We start from the raw sequence: 18,034 nt of genomic DNA, 5'->3' as shown, positions 1-18,034 counted from the left end.
CCCACATACTGTACAGTACAGCACTGTCCATGGGTTGGCTGCGGACCCCCATTTGAAAAGATTTGCCAGTATTTTGTCAACAGTTTTCCAAAATGGCAGATCTACAAGCTCAGTCAGTCACACTCAGTCACTTCTGCTTCACTATTTTATTTCCAAAAGCCTAAAAAAAAACACCCACAGTGATTGCTTTTCCGAGGGCCCAGAATTTGGTGCTACTCCCCTGCCCCTTCGGGTCACTTTGTTGCACCTCTCCTTTTCATTAGCAGACAATGTAACTAATGACCGCCCTGAGGTCCGATCCTGCCTCTCTGTTCTCTTCTGCTTCAGACACACATCAGGTCCAGTCAGGTCACAGAGACATTTGAGGCATTGAGGTCGACAACTGTGAAGGGGATAAAAATGGTAAATGGTAGCATTTATATAGTGCCTTCATCCAAGGCGCTTTACATAGATTTCACCCATTCACACACATCATTCATACACTGATGGCGGCGGAAACCATGCAAGGCACCAACCAGCACATCAGGAGCAATTAGGGGTTCAGAGTCTATCCAGTTACTATCCAGCCACTCTACCCCGGACCCACCGCCGCCCCGGATAGCGCGTCGAGGCGGCGCATCGGTAGCTGTCCCGGATAGCGCGCCGTCGACCACATAATTGCAAACGTCTCCAGGTCTGAGTGGAGTGGAGACCCCTCCCTGTGCTGTGCCTCTGCTGTCCTACAGTACAGTATCTATTTGAAGGAAAACTTCCCCCAAAAACAGCCACAAAGTAAGCTCACAGTCAGCAGAGATGAAGGCAATGTCGGAACTATAATGCTTAGACCAGTGGTTTTCAACCCTTTTCATATCGAGGCCCATTATGTATTAGCCTTGTGAGCCACGTGGACCACCACTTGATGACATTTAGCCTCTCAGACCCAAAACGTAGAATATTTTGTTATCGTTCATGGATAAGATTTTGCCCGCAATTTTATTGATGTGGTACCACATTAGGAGACAACGATCAAGATAACAACTATTCTACATTCTGTGTGGTCTTTAACAATAACTTGACTCTTGAGAGAGTAAAATGAAACTAAATGGACCCTCCATGGGTCCATTTGGTTTCAATTTACGCTCTCAAGAGTTACCAACTCTCCATAATTTAGCTGGGGACCACCTGGAACCCCCACAAGGACCACTGGTGGTCCCCGGACCACTGGTTGAAAACCACTGGCTTAGACAACAATGTGATGTGTGACAAATGTAACCAAATCGAGCCGTATGGGTACCTTATGAAACTCTATATTCCCCCATTTAAACGAAGGACGATTCTACAAATGCCTTCTAAATCCATGTTTCTAAGTCAGTCGTTGACATTTTCATGTCAAGGATCCCCACAAATATAATTATGTAATTGGCCGCCGTCTGAAAATATGTTGTTCCAGGGACCCTCCCAGAAGCAAAGATTTGAGTTAAAACATTCGCACTGAAAGAATATATTCAAAGATTTGCACCACATTTTCAGGATAAAAAAGAAATAGCAGACCTACAAGCTCGTAGCGTGGCACTCGGTGCCGCACTATGAGCTTGTAGATCTGCTATTTTTCAATAGCTAAAGTATAACATAATGCTTTAAAACACCAAAAGGGGTTAAACAATATAAGGATACATTCTCAGGGCAGATTAAAATGTTTCATCCAATCAGAAGAGAGAACTCAATCATTCATCATTTATCTTTCATCACATCCAATCTCCCTTGATTATCCAGTATCCTGCATGACTTCTCTCCCCTAATTGGATAAAGTTGGTATCCGACCGGAAAATTTTCTGTTTACCAAAGAGATGGAGAGAGACAGTGTTATTGAACAAGCATGCTCTAGCAATTAGTTGTTTAACTACCTATTATGTAAAAAAAGTGTGAAGTGAGGGGCGCTAATATATTAAAGTCTAACTAATGTTGATTAACTAGGTCAGGGGTTCAACGTTTTTGGCTGTCGGGACCCCGGAAATACTTTGGCCATGTCTTGCGACCCCTCATGCACCAGCATTCTAGCTGATCTTGAGGCCTAAAAAAACCAAAAAATCATTTTTATACATTCAGCTCAACTGTTTTTGTTGGTATGTGACAAATTTTTGATTTCAGATTTTTATGGAAGGGACAGCCCTTGAGATGCAGCGTCTCATTTTCAAGGGGGACCCATAAAAACATGAACAAGATAGAGATAGAAAGTTAGAAACATACATAAAGGCACTGGGAGACAACTTGCTGAGCTGGTATGAAATGCCTAGTGGCATGTAACTGAGCAGCTGTGTGTGTGTGTGTGTACCCAGGATTGTAAAGCCAGTCTACAGCTGCGCACGGGTGTCTGTGTGATAGTGTGTGCACGCATGGAAGGAAATCCAAGCTCTATCTATTATCTGGAATTATAGACAGGGTTTTACCAGGACCCCATCTGTCACTGCAGCAGGATAACACACACACACACACACACACACAGTCACACACACACACAGAGAGAGAGAACTGGGTCACACGGGAAACACCGCCGTGGAATTTGTGTGTACAACCTTGTGTTAGTTATCTGTTATTTATATTACGCACACACGTGTACGTGTGTGTGTGTGTGTGTGTGTGTGTGTGTGTGTGTGTGAGTGTGAGTGTGTGTGTGAGTGTGTGTGTGTGCTCACGTGGACGGTGGACCTTCTGTTGTGTCCCATCCCCAAAAATCACAGCTTGGATTAGAGCAGATCAAGAAGAATATTCAATTACAGTATTACAGACGACAGTATATGAATTGTCTAGCCTAGCCTAGCTTTGTGCTGGACAAAACACAAACACAAACATACATAATAATTATTATATATATCTGCCCAGTTGTTCCTCACCCGTTAAAGCAATGTTCGCAAAAACACAAACGAATAGAGGAAGTACAGTGTGATTAACATATGACTCCATAGTTCCAGTGAGAAAGGCGTTCAGAACTACTGCTTTACAACAATGGCTCCCAAAATGGGCACAGAGACGGGGTTGGTGAAAAGGGCTTTTCTGTGTGGAGTTTGCATGTTCTCCCCGTGTCCTTTAGGGTAGGTACCCTCACAAAAAACATGCAGTAATCCTGGTCTCTAAAATACCTCCCCCTGGCCAGCCGGGGCGCCTGATGAAGGGGAAAGGAACTGGTTGGAATAACGTGTTCCTTCCACGCGCTACACCCGGCCGGGGAAACTCTCCCCTGTCAGGTGAAAAGAAGCAGCTTGGACTCCTCATGCATAGAAGGAAGCATGAGGTCAGTCCGCTGCCTAGAGTCCAAGCTCCCTGACCAGAGCCCATGGTGGGCATATAGCAGCAACCCCCTAAGTATATACAAGCCTGCTGCCTCCATTAAATGCTAGTAATATTTTAGTGTTAATGTTTCTTCTCTCTTTAAAACAAAAATCACACCCGTGTGAAGTGAGGGGCGCTCTTATCATACATCATCTCATTCCGGCCAATCACAATTTACGTAATGTTTGTGTCTGTGCACAAACACTCAAAGCTGGCCATTCATTATCAATGGCATTCAATGTTTCATTTGTGTTGGGACAAACAGTCAAAACTGGCCATGCATTATCAATGGCATTCAATGTCCGTGTTTACACACACCCTTAAAGATGGATATATAGGAGGGGCTAGCACCCCTCAAAAAGATCCATGTGTCAGTGTCACCTGTTCATCCGACAAGCTAAATAAGGAAGTCATGATGTGAGTAGGAATAGAGAAGTGTGTCTCCAACTTCCTACAGTGTCTCGTCCACCGATGGAGGTTTACTGGCAAGGAAGGACAAGGAACACATCATGAGGTGAGGCTGCACCCAGAGGACATTCCACAAAACCTATTTCTACCATGGTCACACACACACACACACACACACACACACACACACACACACACACACACACACACACATTGAATCAGTGAAATAAGGAACCCTCAATCATTGTAGTTAAGCGACTGTAAGCATCGGCATTCATTATGGGTGTCAGAGTCATACAGTGAAATTATTTATGCCAGAGGTACAGTACCATGGTTCAAGTCCCCCCGCCCGCCTGCCATGTGTCCATGAGCAAGCAAGGTTATCATCATCATCATTCTGTGCTCTGGCCTGCATCACAAGGAATGAATAGAACATTTCCTCAATGAAGATCGATATTAGTATCACAACAAACTCTAAGAACAATCCAGCGGTTTCTTCGAGATGTATTGCGGAGTCCAGATTCTTGGGTTTGGCGCAGAGATTCATGTGTAATTTGTGGGACAATGGGAGTCTCTCTTTACTGACCCTCTCATTGGCAGGCAACGTGGCTCGACTGAAGTGGCATCATCCTCGACAACACAACACTGTGCCACTGTCTGCAGTGGGATAACAAACAAACAACACTCACTGGTACTTTTGATGACCCACCAATGTGGACTGCAATCACTGCATTCATTCCATATAAAGCCCCAACCTTAACCCGGTCGCATAAACTATAACCCCAATGTCTAAACCTTACAGTACCATAGGCGCCGTCCATAAGCGCATTAGCGCCGTCCATGGCAGCTGTGTAACTGCACTGCATTCTGTAACTGTACTACCGAAACAAATTCCTAACATGTTTACATGTATGGCAAATAAAGCCTTCTGATTCCACCATACTGCAACCCCGGGAGCATACCTATGTTCCCCACCCCGCAAAAAAAGGTTCTTTGTTCTTACATTAAACCTAAACCTAAACCTAACCTAGTAATTTTAGCAATTCTAGTAAGACTAAAAGTATTTTAGCAACTTAATCTCAGTCTTTGAACACACCATTGAACTTTAGGCCTGCCTAGGCTACTTAAACTATCTAGTCTTAGCCAACAAAAAATTTAACACTGGCATAAAATAAACTAAAACATAATTGCTCAGACTCTTCTTCAACAAAGATGGCAAAAGCAAACATTCTTTGTATATAGTACACAAACAAGTAAGACGCGCAAACAAACGCGTGAAGCGAACGCAGCTCGTGTGTGTGCATGTCTGTCTGTCTGTCTGTGTGTCTGTCCCGCTGTTACTGTATATGTGGACCAAATCACTCAGCTCCATATATGGAGCTGAGTGATTTGTGAATCACTCAGCTCCATATATGGGCACAAAGGGGACACACACAGACAGACACACAGACAGACATGATCTGCTAGGTCTCATAGTAAGTGCTCAGTGCGTTCGCAAAACACTGAAGTCCTTAAACCAGAAACCTAACGCTAACCCTAAGGGAAGTGGGGAACATAGAACCTGGGGAACATATGGATGACCACAACCCCTTATAGTAGGACCAGTGTGCCTACAGTACATGGACGGAGTTGAACTTGTCCTCACGAGGACAAACAATGTTTGACCAAGGGTATATACCATGGGTATATTTTAACATTTTAAATGGTGTATCTCAAATTGTACAGCTAAAATCGAACTGTTCAACTAATCGACTTCAAGCTTGCCAATTATATTCCTGAGCAGCCATAGGGGCATTCGTTTCTGACAGGCATCGTAGCACTAGTATCTACGCTACAGGACTCTCTCAAAGTCTGTCTCTATCGGCGTTGCCAATTTGTTGAAACATTTAAGCTATAGGTAAAGTGTGATATCTGTGGCATCATCATAGTACTGATGTCAGACTGGCCTTCAGGTACTGACGTCGTAGTTAAATTAAAGTTTAACCAACTTTTAGTTGGCCAGGAAGGATCCCCATAGGGGGTCTGTTCCTTTTTACCTCTTCCCCCGAAAAAAAAAAGCTGATCTACAAGCCATATGTTCACTCTGGAATTGGGACGCAAGGGTTCATGTGGTTAAAGGAAAAAAAACAAAAAAACAAACAAAAAAAGCAGGCATTGAGAATTAAGAAGCTGCCAGACTGTCTCGGAATGGGACAGAGTTTAATCTTGCTGTACTTGTGTCTCTGTCCTTTGGCACTCGTGGTTGCATGCTGCACGCCAGGGACGTGCAGAGAGTGTTACAGATGCAGGGGCTAAGATCCCGTAAGAGGGCACTTTTGGACAAAAATAGTAATAGCAAACTTACAAGCTCTCAACGCGTCGCACTGCGACGCGTTGTGAGCTGTTGTGAGCTTGTAGATCAGCTATTTTCGGAGGCACAACCCAGCACTCTTTATCTACTGGAGATGCAGGTGTACGACATGGATTTAGAAACGAATTAGTTTCAACGCAAAATGCTGCGTTCAAGTTCAGGAGACCTTCCTGGAAAGGAGGGCATTTGCATTTCTTTCACCATCAGTAAATGCTGCATTCGTGGTCTGGAAAGGGCAGTTGTTTTACAGACGGGTAATGGGCGTGCCAGGCATGTGTGCACGTGCCTGGTGCACACGGAAACCGGCACGTCATAGAGTCAAAATGAAAAATCTTATACAACAAAAACAAAATATTCTTTAATAATAATAATAAACTTTATTTGTATAGCACCTTTCATACATAAATGTAGCGCAAAGTGCTTCACAGGGCAAAAATAGAATACAATAAAATTTAGTTTTGGTAAATCTCATCAAATACTGAATAAATAATGGACCTTGATATGAAAAGGGTTGAAAACCACTGCTGTATTCAATAAATTGGTCCCTGACCTCATCATGGTTGGACACAAATGTTAGTCAGTGTGGAACCAGACAGACAGACACAGAATTGTGGGTCTGAACACAGTTCTCTATTCCCTCCCACTCTCCCTCCTTCCATTAAAACACCATAAGAAGGAAAGACTCCAAAGCATGACACTAAGAATAAACCCGAGGTTTATTTTCCCCCTGTTTTCTTCCCTTTATGTTTTTTTTAACTGCCTCCGGCCATGGTTACCAGCTATTATGCTACAGCAGAAAAGGAACAGAGGCACAGAGAGAAGAGACATTTACAGAAAGTAATCCCTCGGGGCTGTGTTCTCACTTGTTGAGGAAGAAAAGGCATCTCTTACGAAACCGAAAGGTTCTTTTTTTTAAGTGGATTGGAAATGCAGTCTGACCTGAACTGAGAATTAAGCCATGTGCATGCATCCATGCATGCATGCATGCATGCATGCATGCATGCTTGCTAGCAATATTATTTTTATTTACATTTTTTTAATACAAGTTTTTCTGAAAAGTTGATTTAGAAGGCATTTTTTAGAATGGACCTCGGCCTTTAACTCAATCTTTAGCCCGTTTTACAGATCATAGTGCCGACATGCAGTATTGTCAATACTAAAATAGAGCATCTTTTACAGTTCATAGTGCTGATGTGCAGTATTGTCAATACTAAAATAGAGCATCTTTTACAGTTCATAGTGCCGATGTGCAGTATTGTCAATACTAAAATAGAGCATCTTTTCGAAATCACGATGTAGATTAAAAAAAGCCAGCTATTTTCACTATTTTTTTAGGTTCTTCTTGAGAATTATTAAACTTTTTTTTATTATTATTTTGCAACCATTTCGTAAATGTTTAAAAGAATGTAAATTTCAGGAAAGGTAGAAAAATAATATATATATATACACTGTATCATAAAAAACAGGTCCACAAACCACTGTCAGTCCTTGCAGTCTAAGCATGCTCACTTACTGGAAGACAAATAGGGCAGTCAAAAACAAAAAAACCCTAAAGCGAGGGAACGTGCCATGCACAATCAATAAAAAGTATATAGATTTTTTTTCTCATTTTTGGTCCAGCAGTTATAATTCATCCTGCATATGGTTCTCCGATGGTCCTGTACTCTCCGTTTCCTGCGTAGGCTCCGAATGATTAGAGGACTCGGTATTCTCTGCAGCAGTCTCTTCGGTGGTTGGGATACCACCACCTGCCTCCGTTTTATCCCCGTCTTTGGGCTCTCCTGCACGGGAGGAAGGACTGTCTCCATGGCCGTGGTGTTGCTGGCCTTGCTGGTCCTGTTGCAGCCGGTGCTGTTCTTGGTCCAGCCTCAGGAATATGGCCTTGCACAGGCTCTTCAGCTCGAACAGTTTCTCCCTCAACTCCTTGGTGGTGGCCGAGTAGCCCTCCTCTTCCATCCAGGCAGAGGCCTCGCTCAGCTTACCCGAGATCTGCTCATTCTCTTCCGATTCCGACACGACCAGCTGCTGATATTCGTACAGCTTGTCCTGCGTCTCAAAGATGAAAGCCTCGAGACTGTTCAGGATCTTCTCCCTTTCCTGTTTCTGCAAGTCTCTGTGCATCAACTCCTGCAGCTTCCTCTTGGATGAAATGAGTTCATCTGCGGTCAAGTCAGGGATGTCCCCGATGACGAGTTCCACGGCGATTTCTTCAGATATTACCTTGGTCTTTTTGGGGGTTTTGACCTTTTTCTCAACATCCTTCTTCTCTTCGGTCTTGTTTCCAGACTCCAGCGGCACCTCTTCCTCATCCTGTTGCTGAGTCACATTAGCAGCGGGTTCTGAGGATCCACCTCCAAACAAGCGGGAAATTTTGTTTCCCAGGTTTATAAATGTAGGTTTCACCTCATTCTCTTCAACAACTGTTTCAATGACAGACTCAACCCTGTCCAGCAGAAGCATGCCACTCTCATCCATGTTGAAGTGGGCCTTGATTACCTTGGATTCTGCATCCAAGTGCTCCTGAAAGCGGCTGCCCACCCCAGATAGCTTGACGGTGGTTAGGTTCGGAGAGCCAAACACGGCACGGTCCTCATTTCCCAAGAAGCCGAGGTCACCATAGTGGATGTTGAAGGCAAAGTCGTCACTGTAGTGGTTGAAGGTGACGACCTTCCGTTGGGGATATGGTGCCATCCTCTGGAACAGGATGTGTCTGTTGTGCTTCAGACTTGTGGTGCCGTCCTCCTCCTCCGTCTCTCGAGTATACTCCACCTGAATGGGGAAAATGGCAGCCTCTTGGACCAGGAAGGGTTTGACCTTAAAGGACTTGCTGAGGACAGCGGCCTGGTACACGGCGCCCATGGCTGCTGCCTCATCTGCATTGATGTTCTTAGAAAGTTCTTCTTTACCCACAGCTTTGAGCAGCACGTCCTGAACCTTGGGTACGCGAGTGGAGCCGCCGACTAAGATGACCTGATCGAGCTCATCCATGGTCATCTCTGCTGAGGCGAGGGCGTCCTGCACGGGCCGGGGCACCCTCTCAAAAAGGTCAGCACACAGGGTCTCGAATTCAGCCCTGCTCACCTTGGCTTTGAAGTCGACGTCGTCCATCAGACCTTCTACCTCGGCCACGTAGTCGACGTTGGCGCTGAGTACCATCTTGAGCCGCTGGGCCTCTTGGAGGAGCTTGGCCATGGCACGGGCGTTCTCTCTCACGTCCTTTTTGCTCTTTCCCTGGTCGTTGAAGGCTTTGGCCAGGTGGTCCCGCAGACGCAGGTCCATCTCGAGGCCCCCCAGCGTGCGGTCGAACCCCACGCCCCTGATCCGTATCTGAGGTCGAGTGCCCGAGTCTTTAGTGTCGACGGTCTGGTAGGTGACGACGGTGGCCGTGGTGCTTCCCGCGCCCATGTCGTAGAACATGATATTCATGGCCGTGCTGTTGATGTCCTTCCTCCTGAGGACCCCGTAGTTCAAGGCCACGGCCGTGTTGTCGTTGATGAGCTGAAGGACCTTCAAGCCCACCGTCTCGGCCGCTTGCAGAACCGCCCTGCGCTCCGCCTGGTTGAAATAGGCCGGAACGGTGACCACCGCATCTCTGATCGTCGTCTCCGCAAAGTCCTGAGCCAGCCCGCGAGAATAATTCAGGACCATGCCGAGGAGTTCCACAGGGGTGTATTGCAATTCTGCGTCTTTAAAGTAAACCGTGCCTCTGGTCTGGTCCTCCAGCAGCTGGTGCTCGGGGAACCGTTTCTGGTAGAGCGCCACCTGGAGGTTGTCGTGCTTCTTGCCCAGTAGGCTCTGAAGGTGCCTGTAGACAAACTTGGGGTTCTTCACCGACGCTGCCAATGCGCTGTCCCCGAAGAGACGCTCGTGTTCTTTAAGACACACGGCCGTCGGCGTTTTCCTCCTCGACTCCTTGTTGAGAGCAATTTCCATTGGCACACCAGGTTTTACAATTGCTATTTTCATCCACTCACTGCCCAAGTCAACAGACATGACCGATACTAACGCTGTAAGAGATGGCAACGCAACCAGAACGAGAAAGAACACAACGCACACCACCCTGGCACCCATGACGATCTTCTTACCATGCACTGGATTGCTGTAGCAGCGCTTTCTCAAGACTTAAAAGACTTACAGTATGACATCATCGTCAGTGCCACGCCATCAGGTCCATAATGAACCAACGTCATGTCCATATTTGGGCACAGCCTCCATTTTTGGGCGTGCAGTACCCGTTAGTACTTGGTGGCCAGCCTGTGATGATGTCAGCCATCTATGACACCAGTCATATCCATATTTGGGCATATCGAGAGACAGACCGAGAGTTACAATCCCCTATCTGGATGTGTCAAATCATAAGCCATCAGCTGGGTGAAGATGGAAACTGTATTTCCCCCCCTGGACTAATACGGTAATCAAATTAAATCTACTATGAAACATTACCATTCGAAAACAAGGCAAGACAAACCATGAAAGCATAATAAACATCCAAGGCAAGGTTCCCTTCCCAGCAGTGTTGTTTTCGTCGACTAAAACTAAGACGAAAAGTGTTAGTCAACTACCCTTTTCCACTGACGAAAACTACATGGAAACTAAATGAAAACTAAGCTACGACGACTAAAACTAAGACTAAATATATTGACAATTCTATCGACAAATAAAACTAGACTAAAATGTGCAAGCGATCCAGTATAAGTCAATTTACACTTGGTTGCATGCTGAAAATAGCTGACTACAAGCTCACAACGCGTCGCGCTTGTGAGCTTGTAGATCGGCTATTTTCAGCAAGTGTAAAATCAGCCATTACGACAGCATCAAGGCCCGAAAAAATATATTTTTGTCGACTAAATCAACTGTAGATTTAGTCGGCTAAAATCTCATGACATTTAGTCAACTAAAACTAGACTAACTCTAAAACATTCCAGGTGACTAAAATGTGACTGAAAACCAACTGAAAACTATTCAAGAGACTACGACTAAAACTAAAATTTGCTGCCAAAAACCACACTGGTTCACAGAAGGCCACCTCTCACCAACCTTAACTTGATCAGAACGCGGACACTTTCTGGCACAAATTGAGTTTGCCAAAAGTGTACGAAGTTACAGTCACTGCTACTGCACGGAAAGCACCCATGTTTCTCAGGGAGGACACAACAATGTGTTATTTTCCCGGTGGCGCCGTTGCATTTCGGTTTGGCCGCAGGGTTTGTCTTAATTTCATACGGTCAATATGAAACCACACTGATTGTTGTGAAAATCTCTGTGTCTCCAGGCTGTGTAACATTAAGCACCAGATATCTTAAACCATAGTTGTCTCGACAAAACCTACATTGTTTCTCAGTGCTTTTGTTAAGGCAGGTATAGGATAGAAACGGAGACAATATCTGTTGTCTGTTGTTAGTATTATTTCCAACACTCGCAATCATGCACGCACACGCAGTACAAAACTTCCAGATTGCCTGGAGCTGACTAAATTCAAATCTTTGACTTGGCAAAAAAGTATAACTGGGAAAGGATGACACCTTGGCACTACATATCCTGTGTGTGTGTGTGTGTGTGTGTGTGTGTGTGTGTGTGTGTGTGTGTGTGTGTGTGTGTGAGTGTGAGTGTGAGTGTGAGTGTGTGTCTCTTCCGTAACCCCCTTATATTATCACCTGACCCCCATCTGATAGCTGAGCGAAACCTGAGAGTAACTTCCAAAACCAATACAAAACTTAACTAAAATTAAATAAAAATCCGTAACACACACAGTGTGCATACACACACTTTGCCAACAGCACATGACCGAGGGAGGGAAGTGAGTGAGTGTTTACATTTAAACTCCAAAGTGCAGCATTTAGTCCAACCGCTCATCACAGCGGGAAGAGCATAGTATGCCATGGGTACTCATTTTAAAGCATCTTGTTCTCTGTGGACACCGTCCTTCCGAGATATGGACGTTCAAAGAGAGGGACAGGGTTTCCAGGATGTGGTAAAAAACAACGCATTCTGTACATGCTGTTTAGGAGGAAGACAAATGTCACTGAACATCAGTACTGGCTGCTCTCATTAGAAACATCTCGTCCCATCGATTCAACATGGAAGATGAGAAGAGACTAAATTAGATTGATGGCCGCAAGTTATGATACTAAATTAGATTGATGCCCGCAAGTTATATGAAACTAAATTAGATTGATGCCCGCAAGTTATATGAAACTAAATTAGTTTGATGCCCACAAGTTTTATGAAACTAAATTAGTTTGATGCCCGCAAGTTTTATGAAACTAAATTAGATTGATGCCCGCAAGTCATATGAAACTAAATTAGATTGATGCCTACAAGTTATACATCTGAATGGTTGCCATGGGGAGGGGGGGGGATGGATAGTGGATAGATAGATAAGCAAGTCACAAGAAATCCAAAAACAAAAAGAATGAAGAATGAGATCAGCACTATCTCTCTTTCTGGCACAACAGCGCCCCTACTGGTACTAATAGTCATACTCGTGCTCATTAACACATACATAGGTGAACACATAGGCGGACACGGACATTGCTGTTCCTTGGAGTGGTTGCACCACTCAAAAATAGTAACAACAGTAAAATAAAAAGCTTAAGCGTCATTCATTTGAAATTATGAGAGTGTACTCTCTTTGAGAGTGCACAAATGGAACCAAATGAACCTGTACCATTTGGTTCCATTTGTGCACTCTCAAAGAGAGTAACACAGAGGATTTGACTGTGTGTGTGCAGACAGAATCCAGAGTATATGTCTATAGAGTTGTCCATGCTGTCCGCGGGGGATGAGTGGATTATTAGACCACACAGACAGAAGAACACAGCCTTGGACATTGGACCAGCTTTGGGTTTGTGGCTACAACTTACTTTACACACTGTGTTCTCACTTTACCGGCCAGGCGACCATTGATACCAGAGTTTCCACAGCCTGGTGTACCTATAGCAACAGATACTGGATATGCCCCTGGACCACACAAATTGCAAACAAGAGTACGCACACACACAAGCAATACATTTTTCTCACAACCAGTGAAGTGAATAGCCTACACAGTACACACACATGCATACAACTGGTCATCAGATCACTGCTCATCACACACACACACACACACACACACACACACACACACACAGTACCTGTGATCATCTTCAGTTGCAGCCATAGCCTGGTGATATCGTGGCAAAGCTGGGACACTCGATTCAGGGCCATGGTCTCCCCACTACATGTGTATGTGCCCTCAAACACACACACACACACACACACACACTCCTAAAACACACACACAGTGTCAGATAAAGTCCCGTAGCACTTGAGGCAGTCCATTCCTCCACAGCTGAGGACTTCAGCCGCTCAATGGGCTGTCAACCTCTCTCCCTCTTGCTGCACAGAGAAGTAAGCATGCACGCACGCGCGCACACACACACACACACACACACACCTCCCCCTTCACTCACTGGACTCAGACAGAGTCAGATACACAAGCAGTTGGGATGGAGGGAGGCGGAGACTCAGATGGCTCCACCCCAGCTGGTGTCGGATTTCCAAGCCCTGCTCACTTTTCACACAGGTGGGGACTCGGGAGGGAGGGAGAGAGAGAGAGCCAGACAGAGGGAGAGAGAGAAACAGAGAGGAGGGGGTTGAGAGAGAGAGAGAGAGAGCGAGAGAGAGAAACAGAGAGGAGGGGGTTGAGAGAGAGGCAGACAGACATGGAAAGAGAGAGTGACATTCATTCACTGAGCTTGTTGGGTCCTCATCTTTCCACATACAGTGAGAGGCGCTCTTATCATCGTACATCATCATGACGTGAAATAGACACTGTGCCTATTTGCTCAGACACTATGACGTCAAATTCTACATTCATTGTCAATGAGAATTGAATGTTTGTGTAAGACGAAAATCTACACTAATAGCTAAACCTCAATTAAAAATCCCACCCGTGTGAAGTGAGAGGCGCTAATATATTAAAGTCTAACTCATGTTGCTATGATTAGGTGATGTAATGGTGATCTAAAACAAACGGTGACAAAACAAACATTATCTAATATAACAATGCTTAAGTTGGTCACGTGCCAAAAGCGGTGGACGAAACTGGTCGACATTATGCTGTTGCCCCACAGGGGCAGAAACAAGGCCTTTTAACCAGGCTACTTACACACACTACAACTCGCTTACAATTCGCAAACCTGGCAACACTGCCCTGTGTTCATGCTGTTGTCAGAGGCCCGCCCCCGGCTCACACGTCACTACTCTTTCCGTCTCTCCGCTCGCAATCGGCAGCCATCTTGCTTTTTATTTATATGGGCGAGTGGCAATTTAATGCCGATAAATTAATTATAGGTCCAGCAAGCAAATCATGATGGTCTGTAGGTCACAATTACATTCCGATTTTAGGTGTTGTGTTTTGTATGACATTTTGGCCAGTAGTTTTATATCTATCTCAGCTTTTGCCTGATAGCACACATGCTAACAGTGCTGACCACAACGTTAGCAGCATTTGATGACAGGTTGCCATAGCAAGTTTAGCAACGTACAGTGTGCGCAGACCTAACGTGAGCTTCTGGGACAGAAACTTGCGTTTTCATGACAGCAGCAGCTGCTGCAACCTCTGATAGCTACTGTGCTAAAGATGCTAAAGCAACACACAAAAACAGCCACACGCAAACCAAAACAAACCAGGGACCAGGGTTGCCACATACCGTGGATGTGAGAGTGAAACAAGCAACCAGGTCTATAAAAATGTTAAGAGGCCAGTTCAAAGTAGGTAAATCAGAAATGGTCCGGAAATTAGTCTTAAAATAATCAATTATAGTGTTGACTGTCAAACTTTGTTGTCTAATGTTGTTTCAGAGCAGTGGAACTCAAACATTTCCATGTCAAGGACTACCAATAGATAAACAAGTCCAAAGTAGCTTATAATGGTCAGACTTGGCAACACTGTCTCTGGTTGAACGTTCTACTTTACAAGCTCACACATATGAAATATGTTTTTTTTAATCTTCAAACTGAGACATATTTTATGATAATACTGTTAGCACAGTCATCATACTCCAAGAGCATACAAATGGAACCAAATGGACCCTGATTTTCCCAGAGAGCAAATGGTATCAAATGGGGGTCTGTGGCCTAATGCATTTCAAACTGGGGGTTCTTGGTATTATATTCTCTGCATATCTTATCAACTTGGGGTGAATATTTCACCACAATACTTTACTGAATATTTCACAAGAATATAACACAAGAGTCAAATGTACGGTCAAATGTAATCACAATATAGGCTACAGATGTAAATATTTATGACACAGTAAAATGTTGAAAATTAGTGCTATCCCCCCCCCCACACACACACACACACACACACACACACACACACACACACACACACGACAGGCAAGGCTGTTGTTTGCATCGTTAGCAGGCAGCAGCTACCTTGGCACTGCTCTCTGTGACTGTAGTTGTTTCACCATGTTTGTGTATTTATGAGACATAAAAAACACTTTCTGTTATTATAATAATTCTGTCAACTCCCGCTATTTCCTTCTTCCCATATTGCGCTGCAATGTAACTAGGATTCGCCGGCCGAAGGCCGGCGAAATTCTAGTGACATACATTTTCCCTTCATTGTCTATGGCATTTTGAAAACAAACATTGAACTAGGCCCGGGCGGTTAGCTCAACCGTCTGGGCACCTGGGCTGCTGAGCCAGCCTGACGACGTGCCGCGGGTTTGACTCCCGATCCAGACAGCCTTTGCCGCCTATCTTCCTCCCCATCTCTCTCCCCATTTCCTGTCAGACTACTTTCATCCTATAAATAAAGGCAGAAAAAGCCAGAGAAAAATATCTTAAAAAACCTGTATAAATATGTGCCCATCATCATGACAACATTTGTCATCACATATATAAAAGAACATTTACGATATCTGGCCTTACAACACTGTTTGTCTCCCTATATTGCTCTAGGTGAAAGCGTTCGTTACAAGCATAGATTACATTTAGTCCATTACTCCATTTCCAATTCAAATGGTCTTAAATGGAACAATGCAAATCATCTCCACGGGAACGTGGCAGCGCGCATGTGACTTACAAACGAAAATGAGATGCACCTCGAATCGGCACAAATCAAGGCTCTAGAGTTTAGTAGAGTACTCCCTTTGGTTAATCACACCTCAGACTTGTGCATTATACATCACCGTGGAGTGTATGCCTAACTAATGTTGGAACTCGAAATTGTACGACCAGGTTAGTGAATGGCACGCACACACACACACACATACACACACACACACACACACACACACATTTCTAAAACTCACTATCACACTCTGTCAAGAACCAAATACCAAGAGCACCCCCTGGAGGCTGAAGCAATTAGTGCACCCAATGCACGAGTGTTGGAATCCCTGTCAGGGTTGGAATCCCTGTCTTTCTCCACTGTATGGCAGCCCGACACATCACAAATGTCAGAAAATAAAAAGGTGTCTTGCAGGTGGTGCATCATTGTCTATGCCAGGGGTTCTCAACGTTTTTGATTGGGGAAAATGCTTTGGCCATGTCTCGCGACACGCGCCCTGCCCCCTTCCCCACCCCTGCACGTGGGTGAAATCACCCCTCAACGGCTTCTGACAGACATACTAGGGGTTGGAACATGCATCCAGCAAGCCCAACCCAGTACGTAGTGACTTTGAGTGGCACAACACAAAGCCACAAACGGACCCGATTGTCCAGAACCGCCACAAAAGGCCTCTGCCCGGGCTCTGGACTGCAGGGTCCCAGCCCAGGCTCCATATATGGAGCTGGCCTGTTCTGACATCACAACACTCCATACATACACTCCATATTTGGGCATGCCTGAGCAGCCTGACACAGAACTATAATAAAAGGCACACAGAGAGATAGATACAGAAATCTCCATATATGGGCAAATGGACACAAATGGAACGGGTACTATAACACGGGTACAACGGGTATTGCATAGCCGGGTGGGGCATGGATCTCCAACTTCCATCATTACCGTCTCTGTGCTTCACAGCCGGGCACCAGTCTAGTACCAAATATAATTCGTTATTTGCATTGTTTTAACAAGATTGTAGGTATGATGTTTTGTGGGTTTGTTCCAAGAGAAAGTGATATGGCCTGATGTCAGCTGAGTATTACGTTTATTTATTCACCTCTGATAATCTGTCCATTATATGTTCTCTTAAACACTTTGTGAATGAAGCCTCATTTTGTAACGTCATCATTAATCGCAATGTATTTGTTCATTGAGGTTTGGGCCCTATAGACGGAAATGTGGCTTTTTACTCCGTTTCCTTCATTTTTAAACCAGTCGTGTAGCAGACTACATGCCATTATGTCATGTAGTCTGTTACAAAATACATTTGTATACGTTTCAAAATAACAGACATTATTTTGACTTTTGGCAGTTCACTGCAGTGGCATCTTCTAAAGGCCTATTCATAGTCTGGATTTTCGGTGGTAAGGTGAGCTGACCACCGGAGCTGAAATAACGTTGAGCGGTGGCGAGTAAAAACAGCTGCAGGGCGGGAGTGGTGGTTTTCTCTTCACCACGGCTCGTGACGTCATGTTGTAGTTCGGTGGTCACCCCACCACCGTAAATCCAGACTATGTATGAGCCTTAACTGCTCCTGGTGAGAAGGTTGGTGCCTTGCATGGTCTCCTATGCCACTGGTGTGTCAATTCATTCATAATTTTTCATAAATATACCTTCAGTTAGGCGAAGAAGCAGTGAGAGCACACGAGAGAGACTCGGAGTAGAGTCGCTGCTTCTTCGCGTGGAAAGGAGCCAGCTTAGGTGGCTCGGGCATCTGGTTAGGATGCCTCTCGGGCGTGTCTCCCTATAGATAGGTCCTCAAGGCACGTCCCACTGGGAGGAGACCCCGGGGCAGACCAAGGCGCAGCTGGGAAGAAACACATCGACTCACTGGCCTTGGAACGTCTTGCGATCCCCCAGGAGGA

The 18,034-nt window shown here is 45.0% G+C and overlaps 2 protein-coding genes across 4 annotated transcripts in view; both read right to left on the bottom strand.

Moving 5' to 3' along the window:
• Positions 1–18,034, bottom strand: part of LOC308311335 (guanine nucleotide exchange factor DBS-like) — a 77,004-nt gene that overhangs the window by 47,895 nt on the left and 11,075 nt on the right. Inside the window, exon 1 of one of the 3 annotated variants that reach the window (XM_080758016.1) lies at positions 13,198–13,448. The exons of the other annotated variants lie outside the window; for them this stretch is intronic. Coding sequence (XP_080614142.1) covers positions 13,198–13,270 — 73 coding nt within the window. The 5' untranslated portion in view covers positions 13,271–13,448. Of the gene's footprint in view, positions 1–13,197; positions 13,449–18,034 lie in introns of those variants that run through there. 3 annotated transcript variants of the gene reach the window in all.
• LOC308311439 (hypoxia up-regulated protein 1-like) lies at positions 7,688–10,135 on the bottom strand (the record flags this gene model as incomplete). Its single annotated transcript, XM_080758126.1, has 1 exon — positions 7,688–10,135. One exon carries the CDS (start codon positions 10,133–10,135, stop codon positions 7,688–7,690), a length of 2,448 nt encoding a protein of 815 aa, XP_080614252.1.

This window comes from Protomyctophum bolini (genome assembly GCF_963924005.1).
Source record: "Protomyctophum bolini genome assembly, chromosome: 24".
Taxonomy (NCBI): Eukaryota; Metazoa; Chordata; class Actinopteri; order Myctophiformes; family Myctophidae; genus Protomyctophum; species Protomyctophum bolini.
Note: the sequence above shows the minus strand (reverse complement) of the source record. Positions and strands in the feature narration are given on the sequence as shown.